This window comes from Sander lucioperca, chromosome 12 (assembly GCF_008315115.2).
Source record: "Sander lucioperca isolate FBNREF2018 chromosome 12, SLUC_FBN_1.2, whole genome shotgun sequence".
Classification (NCBI taxonomy): Eukaryota; Metazoa; Chordata; class Actinopteri; order Perciformes; family Percidae; genus Sander; species Sander lucioperca.
The window spans coordinates 2908858-2932075 of record NC_050184.1 but is presented as its reverse complement, the minus strand read 5'-3'; the positions used below and the strand labels follow the sequence as shown (position 1 = coordinate 2932075).

At 42.6% G+C, this 23218-nt stretch overlaps 1 protein-coding gene across 1 annotated transcript; it reads right to left on the bottom strand.

Annotated features, from left to right (window-relative positions):
• Positions 1-2283: 2283 nt before the first annotated feature.
• Positions 2284-21546, bottom strand: stk35 (serine/threonine kinase 35). The gene is made up of 3 exons (XM_031311426.2): positions 20766-21546; positions 17522-18332; positions 2284-3923 (listed from the first exon to the last, which is right to left on the bottom strand). Exons 1-2 carry the CDS (start codon positions 21310-21312, stop codon positions 17596-17598), a joined length of 1284 nt encoding a protein of 427 aa, XP_031167286.1. The 5' UTR covers positions 21313-21546; the 3' UTR covers positions 2284-3923; positions 17522-17595.
• Between the last annotated feature and the right edge of the window lie 1672 nt (positions 21547-23218).

Below are 23218 nucleotides of genomic sequence, written 5' to 3'. Positions count from 1 at the left end.
CGTTGTGTTTGATTGCTAACTTGTAGCCAGCAGTGAACAGACTTCGTTATGTAGGTCCATTTTTATTGTACTGACATTACAGAAGTCTCTCGATAGCAGGTTCTTGTCGGATACTTCAGCCTCTAATCTAGAACTGACATCAGGGATCATGCCGTGAAAATGTGATGCCTTACGCTAAATAATAAATTACTGCTATGTAATGTACCTATCTCATTATTCTGTGGCTAACAGCAAAACAGATCTGCGTGAAATCTGGTCATTGTCGCAAAGTGACGCATGCGCAACTCACATCTGCAGTCAGTCTAAAGGTTAAAGAGAGATGGGGTCGGAGGTAAAAATTGACCCCACTCAAGCAAAGTTCTACTTGTATCAGAAACTAAGACGAAGGACAGTGTCGATGTAGATAAGATGTTTCAAAGTGCTGAGAATGAGGTAGGACCTTAAAAATCTACTACTACTTCTGAGTCACTGATTTCAAAACGCTACGCAGTGCTACGAAACCAACAGGAGGTTTTGGCCATTCCTCTGGTCCATGTTGAGGAGTGAAGGCTAGCACAGCTTTTAGGGTCTGGAACACACAACCCCCCACCCTTCTAACCACTCTCTTCTTGTTTGATTTTATCTCTGTGTTTCAATTATTCTGTGCAGTTAAACTTTTGCATTTTGTTCTATTTTCCTGGAAATTCTAGTTGCTTCAAGTAACATCTCACCTGTGGATCAGCCTACATTTACACTGCTACATTTTGGTTTCAAAACTAATGTCTTTTGCTGTGTTTACGCCTCGCGTCCACACTACTCCGGAGTGTCTGGGCTCTTAAAAACGGCGACATTTGGAAACACTGGTGCCCCCGTTTTGGTTTGAAAACTCCGGGGATGCGTTGTAGTCTGGACGGGCACAAACGGAGACGTTCGGAAACGAGGACGCACGTCAGTCAGTCTTATCGGTTAGGTAGCTTACAGACCTTTCAGTAACAGTTCCACCTCATCGTAGCGATAATAAATCCGTTGTTCTTTCTCCTAAGTATTTTCTGTATTTTCAACTTATCCAGCCATGATTTTCCACTGCAGAGTAACGTCAGACGGACTCCCAGTCAGTGTTTTCTGTCGCCTTGTAGTCACGTGTTACTTTCAGTAACAGTTCTACCTCGTAGCCGATCCAAACAAGATCAAGAAAGAGAAAACTCTCGTCTATCTCCGCAGTCTCTGTAGCAACTAAAAGCAACTACCACCAACTGGGCGGAGTATACAATCTGCTTCCTGTTTGTGCCCAGTAATCATAAATGGTCATGAGTTATGCGTTCTGGGCGTGTTAGTTTAAACAGAGATTAGTTCTCCTACTGGAGCTAAAACTCCTTGCCGCTTAAAAACCAAAAGGTACTGTAGTAGTGTAAATGTAGCCTCAGTCAGCTAAATACTGTTTTGCTTAACAATAAGGATGCATGAATTACAGCACAAAGAAGCCAAGATTTTCTCACAACACAGATAGAAGACTGACTGAACGTGTTCTACGTGGCATTATGTGCCACTGCAGAAATTTAAAAACACTTCAGTCAAGAGAGGAAGGAAGAAAGGGATAGTCCAGTTAGGATGGGCATCCCGTGGTTGCTTTTGGGGATTATTTCCAGATGGGAAATCTTCAAATTTCCTGTGAGAGTCTCCAAATCAGATACTCAAGAAAAGATGCAGCCACAGATGTCTCAAAACTGCTCAGGTGTCGGGCTGTTCCCGTAGAAAAACCCATTGAGAGTACAGAACGACGCTCAGTGTCTCTGAATGACAGCAGATTGGAAGTTACCCATTGACTTGATATCTTGAACTGTAGTGAAATTAGTATTCCGCTCCTAAAATGCCACACTCGACCTCAATGTAAAAAACGTTCAGTACAACGTTTTCAAAACAGCCTTTAAGCAATTTCATGTTTCTTGCGTTCAGCGCGGTGAGGACAGCGGCATGACGCAAACGCAGCCTGGGCGACTGTGCGCGGAGGGTCTGATCGCAGAGCCGCGCACCTCCGACATTTCTGTAACAATGCGGACGCGTTTGCACAGGCCGCGTTGCAATGATTGGCTACAGGAGAGAAGTCCGTTCTTTGAGTTGCTCTGACCGCAATCGGTATGAAAGACCAGACGGTTTGCAGCAACCATACGCGCCGTCCGCAGCGCGCCGTCCGCAGCGCCCAGCTGAATGCAAGAAGCATGAAACAGCTTTAAATCCCACTAAAATGATCATGATTGTTTCTTGGTCATACCTTAATTTAGAAACTATGTTCATACTGAGCTTTGCAGTGATGTTAAATAGATAAACGCAAAACAGCTGCTCTTTGGATTGAACAGGAACTAATGCCCACATAAAAAGCAAATCTGAATTGTTTGGTTACAATAGCACAGTATTGTATGGAGTTGACCCAGGCCGGCTTACTTCTAAGGAGAATTCTGTAAAACACCTTCAAAACAACGTGAAAACCGTCCACATTCACATTTGTTGTGTCTCTGGAGTGAAATATCCTTGTAAACCTCCTAAACATGAGCTTACATGTGACACTCGCAGAAAATCCTTGATGCCGATATCATTTTAGTTTAAGTTTTGTATATTTCAGCTTCAGCATCATGACTGCACTTGAGCTTTTGAGTAGAGGCGAGCCACCGAATGATCACATTCGCACTTGACGTTATTGCAGCCGGGGAAATCGGTAACAAATTATGACATCATTGAAAGCAAAATATTCCTTTGGTCAATTTAAAGAAACCTGCACGAGACCAAAGTGGTTCCAGCCTCGTGAAGTTTCTGCCTCGGTGTACGAGTTCCCTCTGTAACCCACAACATCGTTTTCATGATGCAATCGCACTTAATGTGAATCAACGTTAAGGCACGAGGTTGTACAGGGCAGCGTAGCAAAGACAAACTGTTGCTCATAGTAATTCACACATACTGTCATCATTAAATAATGCTTTGACCTTAAGATACTGGTTCAGTCCAGTACGTTACCTGTGCCACAGACAAGTACATTACAAATAAGGCTGGGTTTTAAAAAAAAGAAATCGATTTTCCGATTCAAATTGAATGAATATTTGAATGATCCGATATCGTTTCATAAAATCCTGAGATCGGTCTTTTAAGAGGCTTCGCGTCAAAGCCAGCCTGAAGATATTGGTATCGTATGAAACTAGACGATCAAAAGAAATTATTCTCATGCTGAATAACGCTCTAAAGTTTGGCTACATTTTGGCGAGGGAAAAACTGGCATGGCCGTTTTCACAGATGTGGCTTCAGGTCTCTGTCTGTGCATCACACCCTCTGCATTAAGACAGCACTTCTGCTTCTATGTAACTGCTTTGGGGTCAACTCTTGACAGCATTCATATTTTTAATACTGCAGCAGGTTAGAGGGTTCCTTGTACAAATTACATCATTTGTTCTCTGAGAATCTCTTTCATATCCAAGCAAAGCTTATTTTATATTATTATATTATTGTAACTGAGACATCCCTAATCGACTCGCTTGTAGAATCTAATCAATTCGAAATGGGACCGTGTGAATCGGAATCGATTTAGGAAATCTGTGGCGATACCCAGCCCTAATTAGAAATGTTAAGGAAGAGCAGGCCTTTACTGGGGCTGTTGGGAACAAAAATCAACAAATATAAACCTAAACCTGGTTGTCATATCCAGTCAGCCCAGACACTGACATTCTCCACCAGTGAAATCAAACGTCCGCAGCTCCGTGGTGACAGGCGTTGCAGCTGGCTGTAGCTGGAAGTGCACTGTTGTGGTCTGGTTTGTTTGCATACTGTTCCTGTCCCAGAGTTTTGGAATCATTAGCCAGTCCATCACTTCCCGCTCAAATCATGACTTGTGGATCCTTCACAGTTCGGTTTGTCAGAGCTCCTTTTTTCCATCGTAGTCCACGTCCATGAAGTAAACAAAGCTGCAAAGACACAAAGTGTGCACAGGTCAGAACGGGGGCAACAAGAAATCAAACTGATGGACGTCATTCCCTACGCTTTTGATAACATTTAGACAGTACACGTTAGTTAGGGCGCAGTCACACCTGTAGATTCGGCGGTGAAGTTGCAACATCTTTCATTTGACTCGGTTTGCGTTCACACTGCACTTTGTCAAAACACCAGACATTGTAGACGAATGTCACACGGTGGAAACGGTCGCTCGTCTATTGGACAGAATATCTGAGTCAAACTCTCCGACACTTCTGGTCTCAGAAATAATGGAGCAACACCAGATTTATAACGTCTCGGGTTTTCTGGTTTCTAATATTTTAGAAGAAGGCGAACAATGTGATCAGCTGACAGACAGCGAGAGGAGAGATGATGTCACACAGACGACCAGCGATGTGTGCTCAGAAGAAGTTAGGATCTGAAAGTTATCGTCCCTTAAATCATATAAAAGTAGGCCTGCACCATAAATCATTATAAAATCTCGATCTCGATTCACCCCTGTTCGCGATTTAATTTTTAAATGACTTCAATTTTTTTTTTTTTTTTTTTCAATTAATTTATTGAAAGCATTTCACATTGACATGTTTTAATTATGTAAAGATATGTTCAAGGAGTTCAGATAGAGCCTGTATCAGGGCCATATTTAGTTCAGTGTGATATATGTCACTAGTTTTGGTAGCCTTCTGTACTTTAATGGCCAGTATGTACTATATTTTCTGTATTCATTGAAGCCTCTATGTTTACAGGCTCGTGGTGATGCGCAATGTGCTATAGGTGCCAAAAAAAATCTCTGTTTGGTACTGCCAATTTGTTTGTTTGTCATGGTTCATGTGTGCAATAAACATCACACTTCGTGAGAAAAGAATCGTGGCAGAGAATCGTGATATCAATTCTAAGCTAAAAAGTCGTGATTCATATTTTTCCCCGAATCGTGCAGGCCTATATAAAAATGTTTAAATTAGCTAGTACATGCACTGTTTTTTGGTTCACTTTAGAGGGTGACACGGGAATCAATTGTTGCTCCCATCCCATCCCGAGCCCACGAAAATACTCACATCCCGATCACGTGACTGCCCCGCCAAAAAAATCCTGTCCTGCAAAATCCCGAGCGAAAGACTCCCAAATCCCGTCCCGCTCCCATTTCGTTCCATATGTTGTCTAAAGTTATCAGACTCTGTGTGTGTGTGTGTGTGTGTGTGTGTGTGTGTGTGTGTGTGTGTGTGTGCGCACAGCTGCAGCGATGGCCCGAGGGAGCGAGAGCAGCTCCTCTGCTCTGCTCTGCTGATGTTGTTGTGTGAATGCAGCGCTGCAGAGCTGTTTGTCTCTCACTGCTGGGGGGGGGTTAGGGTTAGGTAGTGACAATTTTTCGAGACTCCCGCAGGTCACGGTATTCCCAATCAACAAACGTTTTGTGAGTTGTAAGTGGTTCCCTTTTCTAAAACGAAATGCCTCGCAATCTTTGGGCGCACTCACCGCATCGCAGCGTCATTTTTTAATTTAATCTCCGGCTCCGTCCCGCTCCCATTGGTTTCTATGCCCTATCCGTCCAGAACACGTTACAGACAGTGAAATTGACTCCCGCGGGAATCACGTGACCCGCGGGAGTCCCGCATTCTCACCTAAAGTGAACCAAAGTCTAGTTCACTTGGAAGAGAACAGAGACCGCCGTTTTCAAGCGGACCAGAGTTCAAATGAGCTTCCACACCGAGGCCGGACTATCCCACTAAATGCTCCAGGGTTCTGATAAAACTTCCAGGTATGAATGTGTAACTCTTTTGCAGGGCGTTCCTGCAAAAGAGAGGCTTCCTCTCAGCGAACCTTCCCTAAATACAATTTTAAAAAAAGCTGCTCAGGTGTGAAAGCAACCTCACATACAACCAGGTCAGACACACCTACTTAGAAGAGACATAAAGTTGTGATAAACTGCGATAAATAAAAACCTGCCACATGTACAGTATCGTATGGTTAGCTGCTCGCTAACTCTGGTGCAATTACTTTTAATTGTGCGCTGTCTCTGCAAAAAATAAACAATGAAATAAATATGAGATGTATTGACCTTAAATTCGACATCACTGCGGACACAAAGCCCCAGACCGGTGCTTCTACATCTACCTGCAGCAAAACGACAACACCAGCTGACCCCCGAGTGTATGTCCTGCCTGTAGATGTAGCTGTGCCGAGGAGGACAGGTTTAGTGCAGCGCTGGGATCTAATTATAGCCCAGCGGCTGACATGCCACAGCTTGGGCTAGCAGCGGTCTGTTCCTCTCCTCACAGGTTGCGTAACCTTGCGGCACATGGTATGAACACAAAGTGGGTCAGCTTAGGAGGACGCACGCATGTTTGGGATGGTGAATGAGGGATGATGTGCAAAATGGAGACATGTCACTGCTGAGGATGAGCACTTTAAAATCCACATATATTTACGGTAACATCCAGTATTCCATTCATTCGGGGTGGGTTTAAAAAAGCCAATATCTGATTCAAATAAATAATAATAATAATAATAATGTATACTTTATTAATCCCACAAGGGGAAATTACAATGTTTTCACTCTGTTGTTATTACACACATTACACACAGGCCTGAATTACACACGCATGCTCAGTACCTATACATGCACTAATAGAGAGTGGACTGACTAGAGATGTCAGAGTGAGGGAGCTGCCCATGGAGAGGCGCCCCGAGCAGTTGGGGGTTCGGTGCCTTGCTCAAGAGCACCTTGGCAGTGCCCAGGAGGGCACCATACTTTGGTCCGTATGGGGACTTGAACCAGCAACGCTCTGGTTCCCAACCCAACTCCCTACTCCCTACTGACTGAGCTACTGCCACCCCCACTAAACTACTGCCACCCCCACTAAACTACTGCCACCCCAAAACCCCAAATCTAGAGCTGCACGATATCAGGAAAATATGAGATAACAGAATATCTCCATAACAATATAACTTGAGATAAAGGAACAGATATTAAAGTGTACTCAGTTCTGCTGCTTTCAATATTCTGCTAAAATACGACAAATTGTATGGCAATCATTTCCAACGTTGTTTTATTGAACACATTGAATTGAAAGTAAAACGCACCACTAAAAAAAGATTGACAGTTACATTACATATTAAAGTGTAGTTTTCTACTGATATGGTCTTTCAACTAACACAAAAAACTGAGTGTCTTAATCGATATGTCGCAGCCTTTCGCAAGGTGTTTATTGTGCCAGTTGATATCGCGATGACGATAAAAAAAAACGATATATTGTGCAGCCCTGTTCAAATCAATCTTCATTTGAATGATGCAATATCGATTCATAAAATCCTGAGATTGATCTTTTAGGAGGCTCCGTTTCAAAGTCAGACTGAAGACGTTGGTATCATATGAAACTAGACGTTCTAAGGAATCCATGTCAGGCTGAAAAAACGCATCAAAGTTTGGCTAAATTTCGGCGAGAGAAAAACTGCCATGGCTGTTTTCACAGATGTGGCTTCAGGTCTCTGTCTCTGCATCGCACCCTCTGCATTAAGACAGCACTTGTACATTTTTGTGTGTCTCCCTACAGCATTTATATTTTGAATAATGCTCCAGGTTAAAGGGTTCCTTGTACAATTCACAGCATTAGTTCTCTGAGAATCTCTTTCATATCCAAGCTAAATTGGTATGGTAACTGAAATATCCAACATGTTATCTGTATAGAATCAAATCAAATCGGTAACTTGTGAATCAGAATCGATTTAGGAGATCTGTAGCCATACCCAGCCCTGGTGTGCATTAAGGCCGTTACAGACCAACCAGACGGCCGACCGTTGGCAGAAAAGCCAGTTGGACTGATCAGTGTCCCCGAGTTGGTCAAAAAAATGCCTCGGAACACACCGAAGAGACGAGACGTAATACGTCTCTATAACAGAAGGCGGCACTAATCTGTATTTTGGCCAAAAAAATAAACAACCGGCAGCTGATTGGACGAACGTGTCACGTGGGTCTGGCTGCTGCTTCCGGATTTTGGATTTTTCAACCTGCCATTAATGGCGACTCTTTCAGAATACGATCTCATATTGGACTAAAATAGTTCACCGAAACGTGTTTCTGAAAACATTTTAAGAGAGAAATAGGCCGTGCAGTTGCTGAATCTGTCTTCATTTCAGATCGACAAAGGTCAGTTTAGAAGATTTTCGTCAGATTTTGAGAGGCTTTCTCTCCGACTCCGACTGAGCAAGTCACGTCGGCGAAAATGAAGGCCGACGGCTCCTCCAACGGACGACGGCACGGAACACACCGAACAGACTCGAGTCACTGACCTCGCCAGACTGTCAGACGGCCGATAATCGGCTCGGCGTGTAGCTGCCTTTGAAGCAAATGTCAAATTCATTCAGATACTGACTATGAAAACATAGAAATCATAATGAGTTCAGTCTACAGGATTCTTCATCTTTCAGGTTCCTGTAGGGCTGTTATTAATCGAAATGATCGCGATTTCCGCTTCTTATGATCACAAAAACAATGTAATCGAGAAAACATTATTTTGCAAGTACACTTATTCCGTCTCGTGTTCGGACGGGGAATTCAATAAGTTCAACGGGAAACGTATGAATGGAAATTTCACATTCATTTGTTTCACAGTTTTTTTTTTTATCTTCAATAAATGCAACATCTTTCCAAAACTCAATGGGTTGAATTGACCAAAATAATTGTGATTATGATTACTTTTCCATGTATGTATGGTAGAAAATGAGATCACTCTTAGACAATACCGCCTTGTATTGCTGAGGAGCAGAGGTGCGGATAGTAGGAAACAGTAGACCAGAAGTCAATTAATGTGATATTGTCTTCTGCAGAGCAAATACATTTTGGAAAACCGTCAGCTGAAGTTGTCCGTTTCCATACCCTGTCCACATCTGTTACACGAGCAGCCCTAGGATCCTCTCAGATAACTCCCAACGACGCTGCAGAGCTTGTCAGGCCATAAAGTATCCTCCTGACGCACTAAAAGCCAGGCACTATCGATCTGTTTTCTGGTCGGGGGGTTGACGGGCATTTTGGACACGCAGAAGGATTCCAGTCATTTCTGAACCTGAACCCTGTTTTTCCCTTCGTTCACCATCCTCCTCGACCCAAATCTGTTCTTTAAAAACCATGTTCTTTAAAAAAAGAACAGCTGATGAAGTCACAGTGCCCTGAGGCTCGAATTCCTCCGCATTCAGCAGTTTCTGGTTTCCATCTCTTGTCTTTGCAAGAGCAGCTGTGAAGGAATGTCGTGTGTGAACTGTCTGAACTCGCGTTTTACGAGCATGCCTCCCAAAACCTAAGTCTGAGACTGTCCTCCCTGGAGAGAAAAACGCTCCCAGAAGTCGTTTCTTCAGGCAGCAATTACGACTTATATTTATGTTTCTAGTGGCCTTTATGAGGAGAGCAGAGGAGGAAGTAATGAGACGAAATGTAAGAGCGCCAAACAAACACAGGACTTTCACCCAAGAGAGCGGTGTGTTCGAGTCCCGTTTGAAAATAAAAGTTTAAAAAGAAAAAAACTTGCCGTTTACTTTTATTTTCAGACGGGCCTCGAACACATCGCTCTCTTGGATGAGGCAACGGGCAGGTACGATAACCTTCAGCAAAAATATCACGGTTTCACCGTACTGTGGTATTGCAATTACAGCTTTCAAATGTATTATTTTTGAAATGTCTGGGTAATAAACAACAACTTTTTTTTTTTCATTGAACACCATGTATTTTATTTTGAAACACATTGCACTCTGGCAGGGAGTCGTATTTCTAAACTGCACTTTCTGTCCTTGTAGACTCATAACAAACAGCTCATACCTTAGGAACGGTATGACAGAAAATGTTAGTGGTTTTGAAAACTGTGACTTTTTCAAAACCGCGGTATACCTTGAAACCGGTAACCGGCCCATGCCTGAGCAGCACAAGTGGGAAGAAAATAGATTTGAGGTGTAAAAATTAGCAGAAATACTTTATTTTAGCAGCCAAATAATTTCCCGGGAAGAGTCCTGAAAAGAACTATGTAATTTGGTTCTGATGGTAGAAAAAGCAGAGCCGAAAATCTAAAACTACAACTAACATTAACATAGTAAAAAACTCAATTCTGTTATTTAAAAAGCTCTCTTACAAAACTGCTGAGTTAGTAAACTTCTGAATAAGAACTTTAAAAACGTCAAAAAAAGCAACAAAAAAAACCATTGGAAATTAATTCAATAATGTCGACAAAAAGCGCCAAGCGTCGGAAAAAAACGACAAAAGTGGACTTTAATCTCCGGAGCACAAATTATACAATACGAAATGTAAAACAAAAACAAAAATACAAGTTAGCTTCTGTTTAAATATACATAAAACTGTTAATACACAGATATTTGTCCTGCAAAGAACTATGTAATAATGTAAGAAACTTATAGAAACATAGAGGCAAAGCTAAACTAAAATCAACGTGGTGCAACATATAAACGTTTGAAACCCCCCTCTGTTCACACCCTCGCTGTATGTCGTCAGCCTATCATTTTTCTGATTGTTGCTCTGTTGGAGATACTACTGCTACATAAATAAGCCGGAGACGAGGGAAACAAGGTGGATGTTGTAGCCCAGCAGATCCTGGACAAACTGAGCTCTGCTGCCAACTCAGCCACTTCTTGTTGCACAACCCAAAAGCAGACTACTATCTTGTTAAAAAACCAGCAGAGACCGGTATACTGGGGGAAGTGGTGGGGGCCGGTTTCTTCTTGTGAGTGCAGGACACCGTGGCAGCTCTCTAGAACCAGTTTGAGAGAGTTTTTACGAGCTCGGGGTGGTTTTGTGGCCGTGAGGCACGCAAAGCAACACATTCCGCATGGCTGGCATTCAGGAAAACTACTCATTATGTAAGTTTAGGTGTGTGCCTCCTAGTTTCTCTTGGTGCGAAATTGACAAAGCATTCACAGCAAATACAGATGTTGGATACAGTGCAATATGAGGATCACCTTTAATAACCAGAGGACAAAACCAGCTGTAACATTTCAAAGGTTGGGACGACATTCAGTACTTATGCTTTCTAATAAAACAGAGCTGCCACTAAAAGAGATGTGTCATTCTTCCTGCCAATTTTTAGTTTTGAAAAAAATAGAGACATTTTGACAAATGAGAGGGGAAATCTGGCTCAAAACAACAGCTGAAAATGCATTCCAAGGCCAAGCCCCACAATGGTTAACAGTTTGTTTCACTGTTTGTTTGTTCCACCATCTGCGTCCTCTGGGTAATCCTGCCATCTTGAAGTTCTTATGTTCTCATTTAGTGACGGGACGGAGGGCACGCACAGTCGATAACAGCAGTGACAGAGCGAGTTAAAAAACCCTGAAGTAAAATCAGAGACAGGAAACCCATCTCTGCTTTCAATCTCTGCGACAGATGCAGACCACGTCTCTTTTCATCTATTATTTACAGGTCCAAGTGAACCGGGTCAGCAGCTTTGGTACATCTGATCAACACAACAGCGGATCGTATATATATATATATATATATATATATATATATATATATATATATATATAAATAAAGGTTTCCAAACCAAACACACAACGGCCAAATTTCTTGACGGAAAACAGACCGATCTGTCAACGCTGACTTGCCGGCCGATTTAAAAACACACGCTTCGCTTCATTCATCACCGGACAAATTGGCTCGGAACTTTACAGTGTTATACCAGCCAAAGTTACCGGAATTTGCCGGGTTGGCTGGTGTCAATTTAATGCCCTGCTGACAACCCAACCCAAAAAAAAAACCGCCTGACGTGCCGTGCGTCACTTATCACCTTCAAGCCCACGTTGGAGTCAGTCAACGGAACTGAAAAATGATTAAACAGCTCCTAAAAAGAAGAAGTAAACGTTAAAATGTCTGTCCTCTTGGAGCGAGACCTTCCCCTTTCTAGCCGCTAGCCATGTCCGCAAACGCCGTGCGTTTCGCAAAGTAACGTTATGCCGGGCGGAGTTAAGCGTAGAACACGGTGGGGGTAAATGACGTTAGTAGAGATGCTAATTAAAGCAAACATGCATGCTGTAGAGGCCCAGAGGGGAGCTGCTAACATCGGCTAGTTCCTCGTAAAGGGTGTGTCGGAGGACGATAAAGTCACAAAGGCAGAGGTAACACACACAGTACATTTCGGTAAATTTTTGATTGCTATGGATTTAAGGCTCATTAAAAATCATTTAGTTTACACCGTTTACACCGGTTATATGGTGGCTGGGAGGTTGCAAGTAATGTTAGGCCATTCCAACCGATAACCCAGAAAATCTCCCTCTTTTCACAGCCCGATGTTGGCAGGGATGAGACGGTACGCAGACTGTGAGATTAACACGCTGTAAAGAGCTTACAGCCCATTAGATCCAACACAGCTACCATGAATGGGGACAGCGGAGTGGAAAAGATGTGGATCCATGTTGTTCCCAGAGCACTGTGGGATGGCATGGACTGTACAGGGTGCCGAAATGTGCATCACACATTGTAGATTTTTATGGACAAATGACATAAAAATAAAAAGGAAGGGGTCAGATTACTGACATGGCTTCAGCTTCTCAGCCAGACTTCTCCTCTTGCTCTCCAAGATTTTAACTTTGGAATAAACAAAAGGACATAAAGAGGAGCTCCACCTGAGGCTGGGCGATATGACGATATATCTATATATATATATATCGTCAAAACAATATAAATATGTCGTATGTATATTTTTTTAATATTGTTTATATCGTGATGTAAAAAAAACTGCGTTACAGCAACGTTTACGTCATTTGGACGACGCTTTACATTCTGATCGTTTTACTTTGGTTATTTTGCACTAAATTTCTTGATAAAATGAAAAAGTACTTTCGTTTGTCAAGTATTTAATTCACACAGGAGTTTACAAAAACAGACTTTACCATGTGGTTATTTCATATAGACTATTTATTTATTGAATTATCAGAAAGCATGATATATCTATCTATATACATCGTCCAGCCCCTGGCTCCACCAGAAATATTTGTGTAGGAACTCCTTTTTTTGCAGTTATTTCTCTGAACCCTGAGGGCCTCTAGGAAATATTTACCTTCTCAGCCACTGAATGCTCACTTATACAACCATGTTACATAAGAACGCCAATGCACTCATCACACCCACTCCTAAAATCGCATAAAGGTTGCCTCCCTCTGGCATTTCTCGCCCCCTCTGTAATACCCCCCAGTGACTGAGCCGACAGAACACAATGTACTGTACCCTGCGTTCAAACCGCTGTCCAAACAACTTCATTTCCTTTAGAGGAGCAGGATCAGCGGTCTCTCAGACCCAGGTGTCTATCTTTCAAAATGTATGCTGCTTTTTAATATTCTGATAGGATGAAAAAATGCAAAGAGAAGCTCCTCAACCCTGCTTGAGGGCATCAGTGAGTTTATGGCAACACCCTGAAAGTGCCTCAACTTGTAAAAAGCCCATTCATGCTGTCAAAAAAGATTCCCAAAGTAAGGTCTACTGTGTTCATCGTGGCCTGGGGCGTTCGGTTCTCTGGCCTGGTTCAGACGGAGTCGTTGCATGGCTGGCTGGCAGGCAGCAAGAGGACAAAAAGTTCCAGACGCAAGCCTCCATAAGCCCTGAGCCAGGAGCTGCACTCTCATGGTCCAGCGGTGGAGGCGAGGGAGGATGGACACGGGGGGATGTCACACAAAACTTAGGTTTAGGTCCACCCAGGTCATTGAGGCCTGTTGACCAGTAGTCTGGATCAACGCAAGTACATTTGGAGGATAACTGTGTGACATCTGGTGCAATGTCCCTCACCTTCCTCTCTCTCTGTGTGTTGCCGTTCTCAAACTCTGTTCGCTTCGGGAAATAACGACAAACTCTGAGCTAGAGGTGTTGAAATTAATCAAATAATCAATGCATCGAATCGTGGACATGGACGATGCTGCATTGTTAATCGACCGGGCCATAATCGATTATTTCTGTTTACAATTTAATGTAGGCCTAACAACCTTTCTGTTTACATATTCTGTTATGTTTTGCACATTCAGGAAGTGCCATGTGCTCAGTGCTGTAGGTTTATGTATCCTATTTATTTAGTAGTAGAGCACTGCAGAATGTTGTTTTTGAAGCTTGAAAAGCTATGAATTAAATATCCTATATGGCTTTATTAGAAAAATGTATTTGGTGCATCGTGATACACCACGATGCATCGTGATGCATCGAGATATCGAATCGAAGAAATGATAATCGTAATTGAATCGAATTGGGAGATCAGTGAAGGTTTACACCTCTACTCTGAGCTAGCATGCAACACGCTGAAAATGTCAAGTTTTAAAGAGAATTTGGATGGTGCAACGAGGCAGGCCTGCTTGGTTCTTTCGGGGAATGATTGTAAAGATTTACAAAGAATATGTTTAGGGCATTTCCTCTCTAACTGGGACGTTTTGGGACCGATTGGTGGGATTGGTGTGGACGAAGTACACACGGAGATAAGAGCTAATGAGGTTTAACCATGTTGACCAAAAACAATACGAGCCCCATACGTCCTTCCATCAGATGGGAGTATCATTGCCGTATGTTTACAGTCACTAATCCCTCTCTCCAACAGAAGACAGTTTCCATTGAACCAGTGCACGACTTGTGGGCCTGTTACGTAACATACCATCCCATAATGCCACTATAGAACGAGGCCAAGCAGCGGACTAGCACGCAAAATCACTTTCAGAGTCCCCTCTGCTGACAGAAGGGACGGGGGAGGGGGGGAGCGGGGGTGGGGGATTATTGGAGAGCTAATTGTTAAACAATCGTCGACTTAGTCCTGGTCAATGGAGGGTTCAAGTTCAAACAAACAGACGGACAGTTCGGGTCATTGGGCATCCACTCAGCGGCTGATTGATGTGCGAAAAGGAGTTTCCGCTCTAGATAGCAAACTGAGACAATTAACATCTTACAGGGACACTTTTCCTCCACTGTCACCACAGCAGAAAAAGTTACTTCCTGCTGAGTGTGCAGTTTGTTTAGGGGGGAGAGTTCCTATCCGATATCCAAAATATTCCCCTTTTTAGAAAGTGGTAAAGTGGGTGAGATTAGGTTATGATTAAGTAAAAGTATTTCCTATAAAAAGTGTCAGGTGACTTTCTGTTGTAGCAAGGGTGAAAGGTGCAAGACTAAGACTCCTTTAAAAAAAAAAAAATAGAATATATCACTACTACAAAAGCTGTTGTATGTTTAAAAGCACTTTTCGGTGGAAAAATACTTCATTTTTTCTCGTTGTTACACAGTAGGGATGGCGTGGTGCCTTCGAAAACGTGCCATCTTATTGGAAGTATTGCTACAAGCATAAGCAACACGTGCTTGCACACAGTCGCGGCTTTATCCTCCAATTTCCCCCCCATCATTGTCAGGTTAACAGTAATGCTTTCATACAGCAGCCTGAAACTGACTGACAGCTGCACTCTGCATCCAATTTGGGCCAACTGTGTTTCACTACGGCGGAAATCTTTGTTTTCTGCACAGGCCTTTCTGACTGAAATCTGTGAGGCCAAAATGAACCGAACACTAAATGACAACCGAGTCAGATTTGTTACCAGTGTGTCCGTTGAAAGCAGAGCAGAGAGCAACTCTCTCTCCCGCAGCGTTTTAAACAGCCTCTCCATGCAGATTCAGGTCTAAAGCATTGGATGGTTTATAGTGAAATATATCGTATTGGAGGATGCGGGGTTTCAGCATTTGATTAAAGTAACGGTACTTGAGCCGTGTTACAATATATTCCTATTCTTTATTTTATAAAAGGACAACACACATGAATCAACATTTCTGTAAATGTGCCAGTGTTAGCCAGACGGCTAATTTTCAACTGTAGTCCTTTGGCCAGATGACTTTAGACCACAGCAACAGGAAACAGCAAGACATTAGTACAGGTTACACTATACAGACAGAAGTCAACAAGACACCGTACAGACAGCTAGAGCAACAAATAATTATTTAATTATTATTTCATGTTTACTCTGTACGTGTGCCTGAAATTTTTGCTGCTGCAACAATGTTATTTCCCATTTTTTTTGGGATCAATAAAAAATCTATCTATCTATCTATCTATCTAAGCTTTCTCAGTAAGCCACGCAGAGCTACAGGAAGACATTAGCACAGTTACACATCAAAAGTATCCCCATTCAGTATAAGGAGCCATGCAAGCATCGAGCCATCTTCTTGCACCGTTCAACCGTGCAAAGCAGTAACAAGCAGTAATAAAAAGATGAAATAGGCTACATCTCTCATGAGGGAGGCGTTAATCCGCCAGAATTTCATGGAAAATAAGCCAGATTGTGTGTCCGCTGTCAGAGAAGAGGACGAAAACTTGTAACAGCCAGTGTTTTTGATGGAAACAGAAGTCAGAATTGAGTGTTTTGCACAAGTAATTCACTTCCAGGTGTGAATATGAACCAGAAAAACCTTTTCCCAGAAAAGAACTCATTGTTTTCTGTTTGACTGTCACACACACACACACACCCTGTTTGTACTTTATTCAAAGCCAGGCTGTTTGCCCTCAGGCCCAGGGTGTACCCTGCTTGGTTTTTTATAGTCGTCCTCCCTCCTGCTTACTGTGCTCTCACACCGCCCTCTCCGCCCCCCGAGGTCATCCACACACCTCTTGTTAGCTAACTTGAACTTTGCACACTCTGTTAACATCCGTCATCTTGTTAACTGCATCAACAGCTCAGTTTTCGTGTACCGATTAACTCCTGTTAATCCAGTTTCCCTCTACAGTGACGTGGGAAGCTTTGGCAAAAGTCAGGAGCAGCAGGTAAGCTTAGGAACTATATTGGAAGTGAAGAAATTAGGCCAACACGCCGTCTGATGTCTAGGGCCGCACGATAGGAGGAAAATATCCAATTGCGATTACTTTGACTGATATTGCGATTGTGATATGATTCACGATATTGGAGGGAATGATCAATTTTGTATCGTTAGTCTCATTTTCATTGAAAAATACTTAAAACAAAATTGATTATAGTGTGATTTAGTCTGGAGGACTTAGTCTGTTGGATACGATTTGTAGGCTGGGACGTCTCTGCAGCACCACAATACTTCATTCAGAATGGTTTGACAAATATTTTGCCTTTCATAAATATTGCGTCCCACCTGCGATTTGGATATTGCACTACTACTGTACAGTGTAGTACTACACTGACAGATCAGTGATTTAAGCTAAGACAACATCAATAGACAAACACTTAATTACAGACATAGCAGGGTAAGACAATTAAAACACAGGGGAGGCCAATGTAAATAGTTGAGTTTTGAGCCTGGTTTTGAATATTGTAATTGAAGGGGCATTTCTGATGTCAGGTGACAGTTGGTTCCACAGCTGAGGGCCAGCAACAGAAAAAGCTCCGTCAACCTTTTTGCTTAAGCCGGGACCGTGGGACATGGAGGAGACCTTGACTGGAGGATCTGAGATGTGTATATTTGTGCACATTTTTGTGTTAGCACCGTGGGAATGTGGAAATGACAAATAAACTCGAACTTGATCATGAATTAACTTAAAGAGAGCGTTCCTAAAAAGGTAGAAAGGTAGAAACACTAATACGTTTTCAAGAAAGTCGAGCTTACCTGGGAAGGAGAGTGGTCCCTTCTTTGACTAGTTAGGTTAAAATAAGGAGAGGTTTCGGGAAGTTGAGGGGCTGTCACGCAGCACACGTGACTTGGTCCATCCGCACCTCCAGCTGGAAGGCGTCTGGTCGGTCCTGAGGGTTGACCGCCAGCATGTCCTGGAGGAGTTTCTTCACCCCCTCGGACATGGAGCTCCTGGCCTTCTGAGGGATGTGGAGAACCATCTTGGGGTTCTCCAAAAGAGCCTCCCCGACGGGTACAATCTCTGTACCTTGCCGTATGTAGGTGCCCAGCAGTTCGCGCTTGGACTCTGCGTCGATGAAAGTGATCCGCTCGATCATCGCCCAGATGATAATGCCCAGGGCGAAGATGTCCGCCTTGGCCGTGTAGTGGCCCTCCCACACCTCGGGAGCCATGTAGAAGTCCGAGCCACAGGCCGACGACAACCAGAACTTGTTTATGTTGATGATGTTGTTCTGGTTGCTGCCTCTGCCGCCTGCCGCAGGGTGTTCTTCGCTGTTCTTGGAGTGTAGGCCGGCACACACTTTACTGAGGCCAAAGTCGGCCACTTTGAGAACAGGTGAACCAGATTTTTGTGAGATGAGAATGTTGTCGGGCTTCAGATCACGGTGAACGATGTTGTTCTTGTGTAGGAAAGCCACGGCACTCGTCAGCTGGCGCATAAAGCTCCTGTTGGTCTGGGGGTCAGGTCGGCGGGACAAGATGTACTGGTTGAGGTCCCCGCCCTCGCAAAACTCCATGACAAACCAGAGGTAACAGGGCTCCTCTGGGTGACCCAGTATGCGCTCCCCTGCAGCATGCAGATGGACAGATATAACCTGATTAGTGAGATAACAGCAGTCAAACTGTGACATTCAGTCTGTTCACTAGGGCTATAACCTGTGTTGCTGGATTTTTAAGGCAAAATACTGATATCGATATATTTGACCTCTCGTCAACCTATTTTCACATGCATTGATGTCTCAGTGAATAATGTGAACAACAATATTTTAAACTGGTCCAGTATTGAGCGAGAATGCTTTAACCAGCAGCCGTGAACCGGGCTGCAACAAAACCAGATAGGGGAAATGTGCATTGTCAATTTTGTCCACTAAAAAGTGCTGTTTCTGCCACTGACAGACTCAGATTATTATTCTAAGTGTCTGACAACATGATGGAAAGGATCCCTACAGAGATAGACCTTTTAGTTTAAGTGTAAAACCTTTTTTGTTTGACCAGAAACAGCTCAGAAATCGCCATAGCCAAACCCACCAGACTCCATTTAAATAATCAGGACTTTTAGCGTGTATAGGGCCAGTGAATTTCCACATGTAAATGGGTGAATTAAGGGTTTATCTTAATCAAACCAGAGTGGTGATAGTTGGAACAGTGGAAAGACGAATCAAGACAACTTTTGATAGTTTTATTTTGTTTGTGTCAACTTTGAATGAAGTGTGTTTTACAATGATAAAATTACTGTTTATTTAAATTGAGTCTGGTGGGTTTGGAGATAGCCATTTCTGAGCTGGTTCATGTTAAACAAAAAGGATCTTACTCTTTAACAAAAAGGTCTATCTCTGTAGGGATCCTTTCCATAATGCTGTCAGACACTTAGAATAATAATCTGAGCCTGTCTGTGGTAAACACAGCACTTTGTGTGACCAAACAGCGTTGCTCCCCCACACTGATCTGCCCTGATGATCACTCTGTGGGCTGCTACCTGTCTTTACATTTCAGAAACTAGGTTAAGTGGATCACGACAAAGGGTAAGAGGGCATATAGATTAAAAGAAAGCCCTTTTAATTGTTATCTGAATCCTAAAAACTCTTTGTATTGTCACTTGATGGCTGCGAAAGATGCCAGCTCGGGATTAATATTTGATTTCAAGAGCCTGAATGGTGACACTTATATAACAGCCAGGCTATTAAAAGAAAACAAGCCTGTACTGTGTACACTAATTCACTTATAACTCTGGGTTTTAACAGCTCAGGTCAGCTAAATTTCACTTTTATGAAGAAGATGTACAGTATTCACCAGCTTGATATTTCAATCAACATGCCTGCTGAGCAATAACAAAGGGAGTAATAAGTAGGTCAAACTGTATTGATGGCATCAATGACACAAACAGAATAAAAAATGTATATGTCATTAGATTATGCTACAGTATCTCATTATAATATCCAAGATTACACTCTAACGTCATTGTTTAGTGTCTGAAATGACAGTCAACAAGCAATGGGTTAACACGCTGCCAAGTAGTACACTGTGTTCTTTTGTGGGCTGAGGGAAACACTGTGTACTCTCTGTGCCTACTATAGGTAATGTATAGCAACCAACAGCACTGACGGAAAGAAGGCTGCAAAAGGAATTCATTTTACGTTTAATTCACAATATCCTTCTTCAGTAAATTAACCTTAATACCATTGATACATACATCTAATTTCTAGTTTATGGTACATATTGTCCACATGGTATTGTTTAAGTAAAGATATAGCAACCATACGTCATTAAAGTGGACCAGTGACGCTTCTTAAACCATTCAGGCTCTTTTTCCTTAATGTTAAACAGCTATAATGAATATATCTGTATTTATTATTTATTACATATTCATTTTTAATATGTTTATGTATGCACCAAGGCAAATTCCTCGTAACTGTTACTTACTTGGCAATAAATCCTTTTCTGGTTCTAATTCTGATTCATTCGAACCATAGCATTGATGTCAATATTTTTTGGACAGACGTAACTGTAACTAGCAATGTTTAGTTTTTCTAGTTAATCTGTGGCTGCTGAGTGTGGTTCAGAAAATCCAAACAATTGTGGTTACACTTACTGCAGGTGCAGACCCATAGTGCATGTTTACATGAGCTGAAAAGACATTTAACTATTTTGTAGCTGAACTTAAGTGTGCTTTCATTAAAACATGAGACAACTGAGTCTTTAATAGGCTACAAGTTCAGAGGTCATCAGAATCAGAATACTTCATTGATCCCCTCAGGGAAATTGTTCAGTAACAGCTGCTCACAGTCAAATGTAATAATGTTGACAATGTATTTGGAGTAAGGCTACTTTAAGAAATGATTGGGGCTCCCTTTATGCACACATGTATGGATGTTATTGTTGTTATGTAAATGGGAAATAAACAGGACAGTAGCCTGTTAAGACCATTTCACAGTAAACATACACTTTCTAAAGGGTCCAGGATGTTGCCTAGCAATGGAATTCCATAAAAAAATGTCCATACCTTTTAGTGACGTCTCCACCAGGCGCAGGTACTGTTTGGACCGCTTGTTCCCATGGCTCATCTTCTGGGCCAGGCCGTTCCTCTGCAGGACACACTCCTCTAGCTGGACCACATTCTGGTGCCGGTTCTCCAGGCTCGTCAGAGCCCAGAACTCGGCCAGAGCTAGCTCTACGTTTTCCGGGGCGTCACATTGGAGCCTCTTGACCGCCACCCTGGCCCCTGTTTTCCGGGCTATAGCCTCATAAACGACCCCGTAGCTTCCCCGCCCGACCTCCCGTAGCAGGCTGTACCGCGGAGAAAGCGCCGCGGAGGGCTCCAGTCTGCCATTCCGCAGGAAGCTAATGGAGAAGCAGTTGTCGTCCTCTTCCTCCTCCATAGGCTCCGTGTGATTGTTGTCCCCCACCGTTAGGGAACGGAGGACTTTACCCACGTCGCGCTTCATTTTTACGGCCACGCTCCGCCTGCAGCCCCGCACGCCGCCGCTTACCTGTCTCCTCTTCTTCCCGTCGCAAATATCCATAACTTCTTTTTTGTTGAAAGTAAGCATGAAGGGAGGACGTGTTTATCTCTCATTACTCAAACTCTAAACTAATAAAGTTTGACGTCCTTACGTCTGCCTGGTTGACGTTAGGGAAGCTTAAACGCCAGCCTGTCAACAGTTTGGAGCTTGATTGCTGTTGATAATGAGAAAGCTAGTAAAGTGCCACTGGCTGTCCAGCTGTAGGGACTTACTGTATTTACCTACAGAAACAAAATGTTCCAGCTTCCAAGTACACACAAAGAACAGAGGGCGGGCTGTACTCTGCAACCGCACGGTGATTGGCGGAGAGAGAAAACCGCTCGCGGAGATCCCGCCTTGATCAAAGGGGTGGAGAATACAGCGAGCACGCTACGTTTGTTTTTATTTTGAAAAAGGACCTTTCTAGTCTTGATAAGAGTACATTATTAAATATATAAGGACGCATACGGTAGTTCTCATATCCATATAACAAATGTAATGTAGGCCTAGTTATAGTGTGCATAGCTACATGTAGGTTTTTTGAAAGTGATCCATAACACCTGAAATAATTCTCGTTGTAGAGACAATGGCACGGTGCCCGACACAGTTAAATGTCACAACACAAATGTTATTGTGTTGGCATCTAGGCTACTGTATGACCACATTTTTGTCAACATTGTTGACAACATAAATAAACAACGATAAGTGGGCATTATAGGCTATATATTTGATTAAATATTTGAACATTAATGAAATAATATTAGGTCCCTTCCCTGATTTATGATCCCATATGTGTTGAAGAGGCATGTCCAGACTAAACTACAAGTCCAAGGACCGAAAGTGTATTTTGAGCCTTTAATATGGAATTAAAAACCCATGCTCACCAAACTAGAATGGGTACACGTTGATTAACAGAGTAACTTATTCCCCTTGCTGACCTTCAGTGGTTTAACTTCACCTATAGCTGCAATGACCTACTATTGGTGTCTTCCATGACCCGGTGACATCACTGTTGGATCTGGTTACGTGCAACAGAGCACACTTCTGACTGCACCCAACCCCAAGCAGCAAGGCTACAATGTTATGCAGAATTAATTGATTTTACTAGAACATTGCATGGCAACTCGTTGCCTTAAACCACTTCAGTTTTGTCACAAGGTAAAACGTTAACAGGTCAAGTTGTATCAACACAGAGCGGTAAGTTGATGCAGTAGACAAATTATGTTTACCTTAGTAGTCATTGCTAAAAATCCTTAGTAGGCCTAAACATAAATTCTTTTTTTCTGGAGTCATGTTGTCTAAAATAAGCATGTTAGGTTAAACATGCAAAGACACATAACACATATTAAACAAAGGAACCAGAAAGAAAAAACAATCAACACAAGACATTGATATTTGTCAATGTATTGTGCTGCCTGTGGTTCCCAGGGGTGGGGGAGGGGATTTGAAAGGGGGAGGGGGCTCTCAAAAGGGCTTTAATTCTCAGATACCCCTTCCCAAGGAAGAACAAAACACGACGCTTGTCATCAGTTTGATGTGCACCCTTCATGAAAAGAATGGTTGTAGCAGGCAAACAGGCCGGATTGATGGTATATGGCAGGTATAAGCAACCTTTAATATCAAAAGAGCCATTTTTGGCAAAACAATGAAAAAAAAAAATTCTGTCTGCCTCACACCTCGTCATTCGCATACAGCTTGAAAATACAAATGACAAAGGCCAAATGGAAATGGCAAAGGTGAAATGAATAATATCAGATGGAAAATGGCTGTGGCCTGTGGCATCTTAACCTCTCCTGTCACATCTGTTTTAGTTCTATTATCTGGTTTTATGCTATATATGTGTGAAAATAAAATACAAAAATACAAAAATACAAAAACAAACTAGCAGGGAAGTGATGAGTGGATGTGTAATGTGATGACATTGCTGGTGGACACACGCTGACAGCGGTGGAGG

Excerpts from the sequence above, each read along its gene's own strand:
- stk35 (XM_031311426.2), bottom strand. The coding sequence starts at position 21,312 with ATGCTTACTTTCAACAAAAAAGAAGTTATGGATATTTGCGACGGGAAG. Across the intron at positions 18,333-20,765 it reads GGTGGAGACGTCACTAAAAG|GGGAGCGCATACTGGGTCAC; the intron begins GTATGGACATTT and ends TGCATGCTGCAG.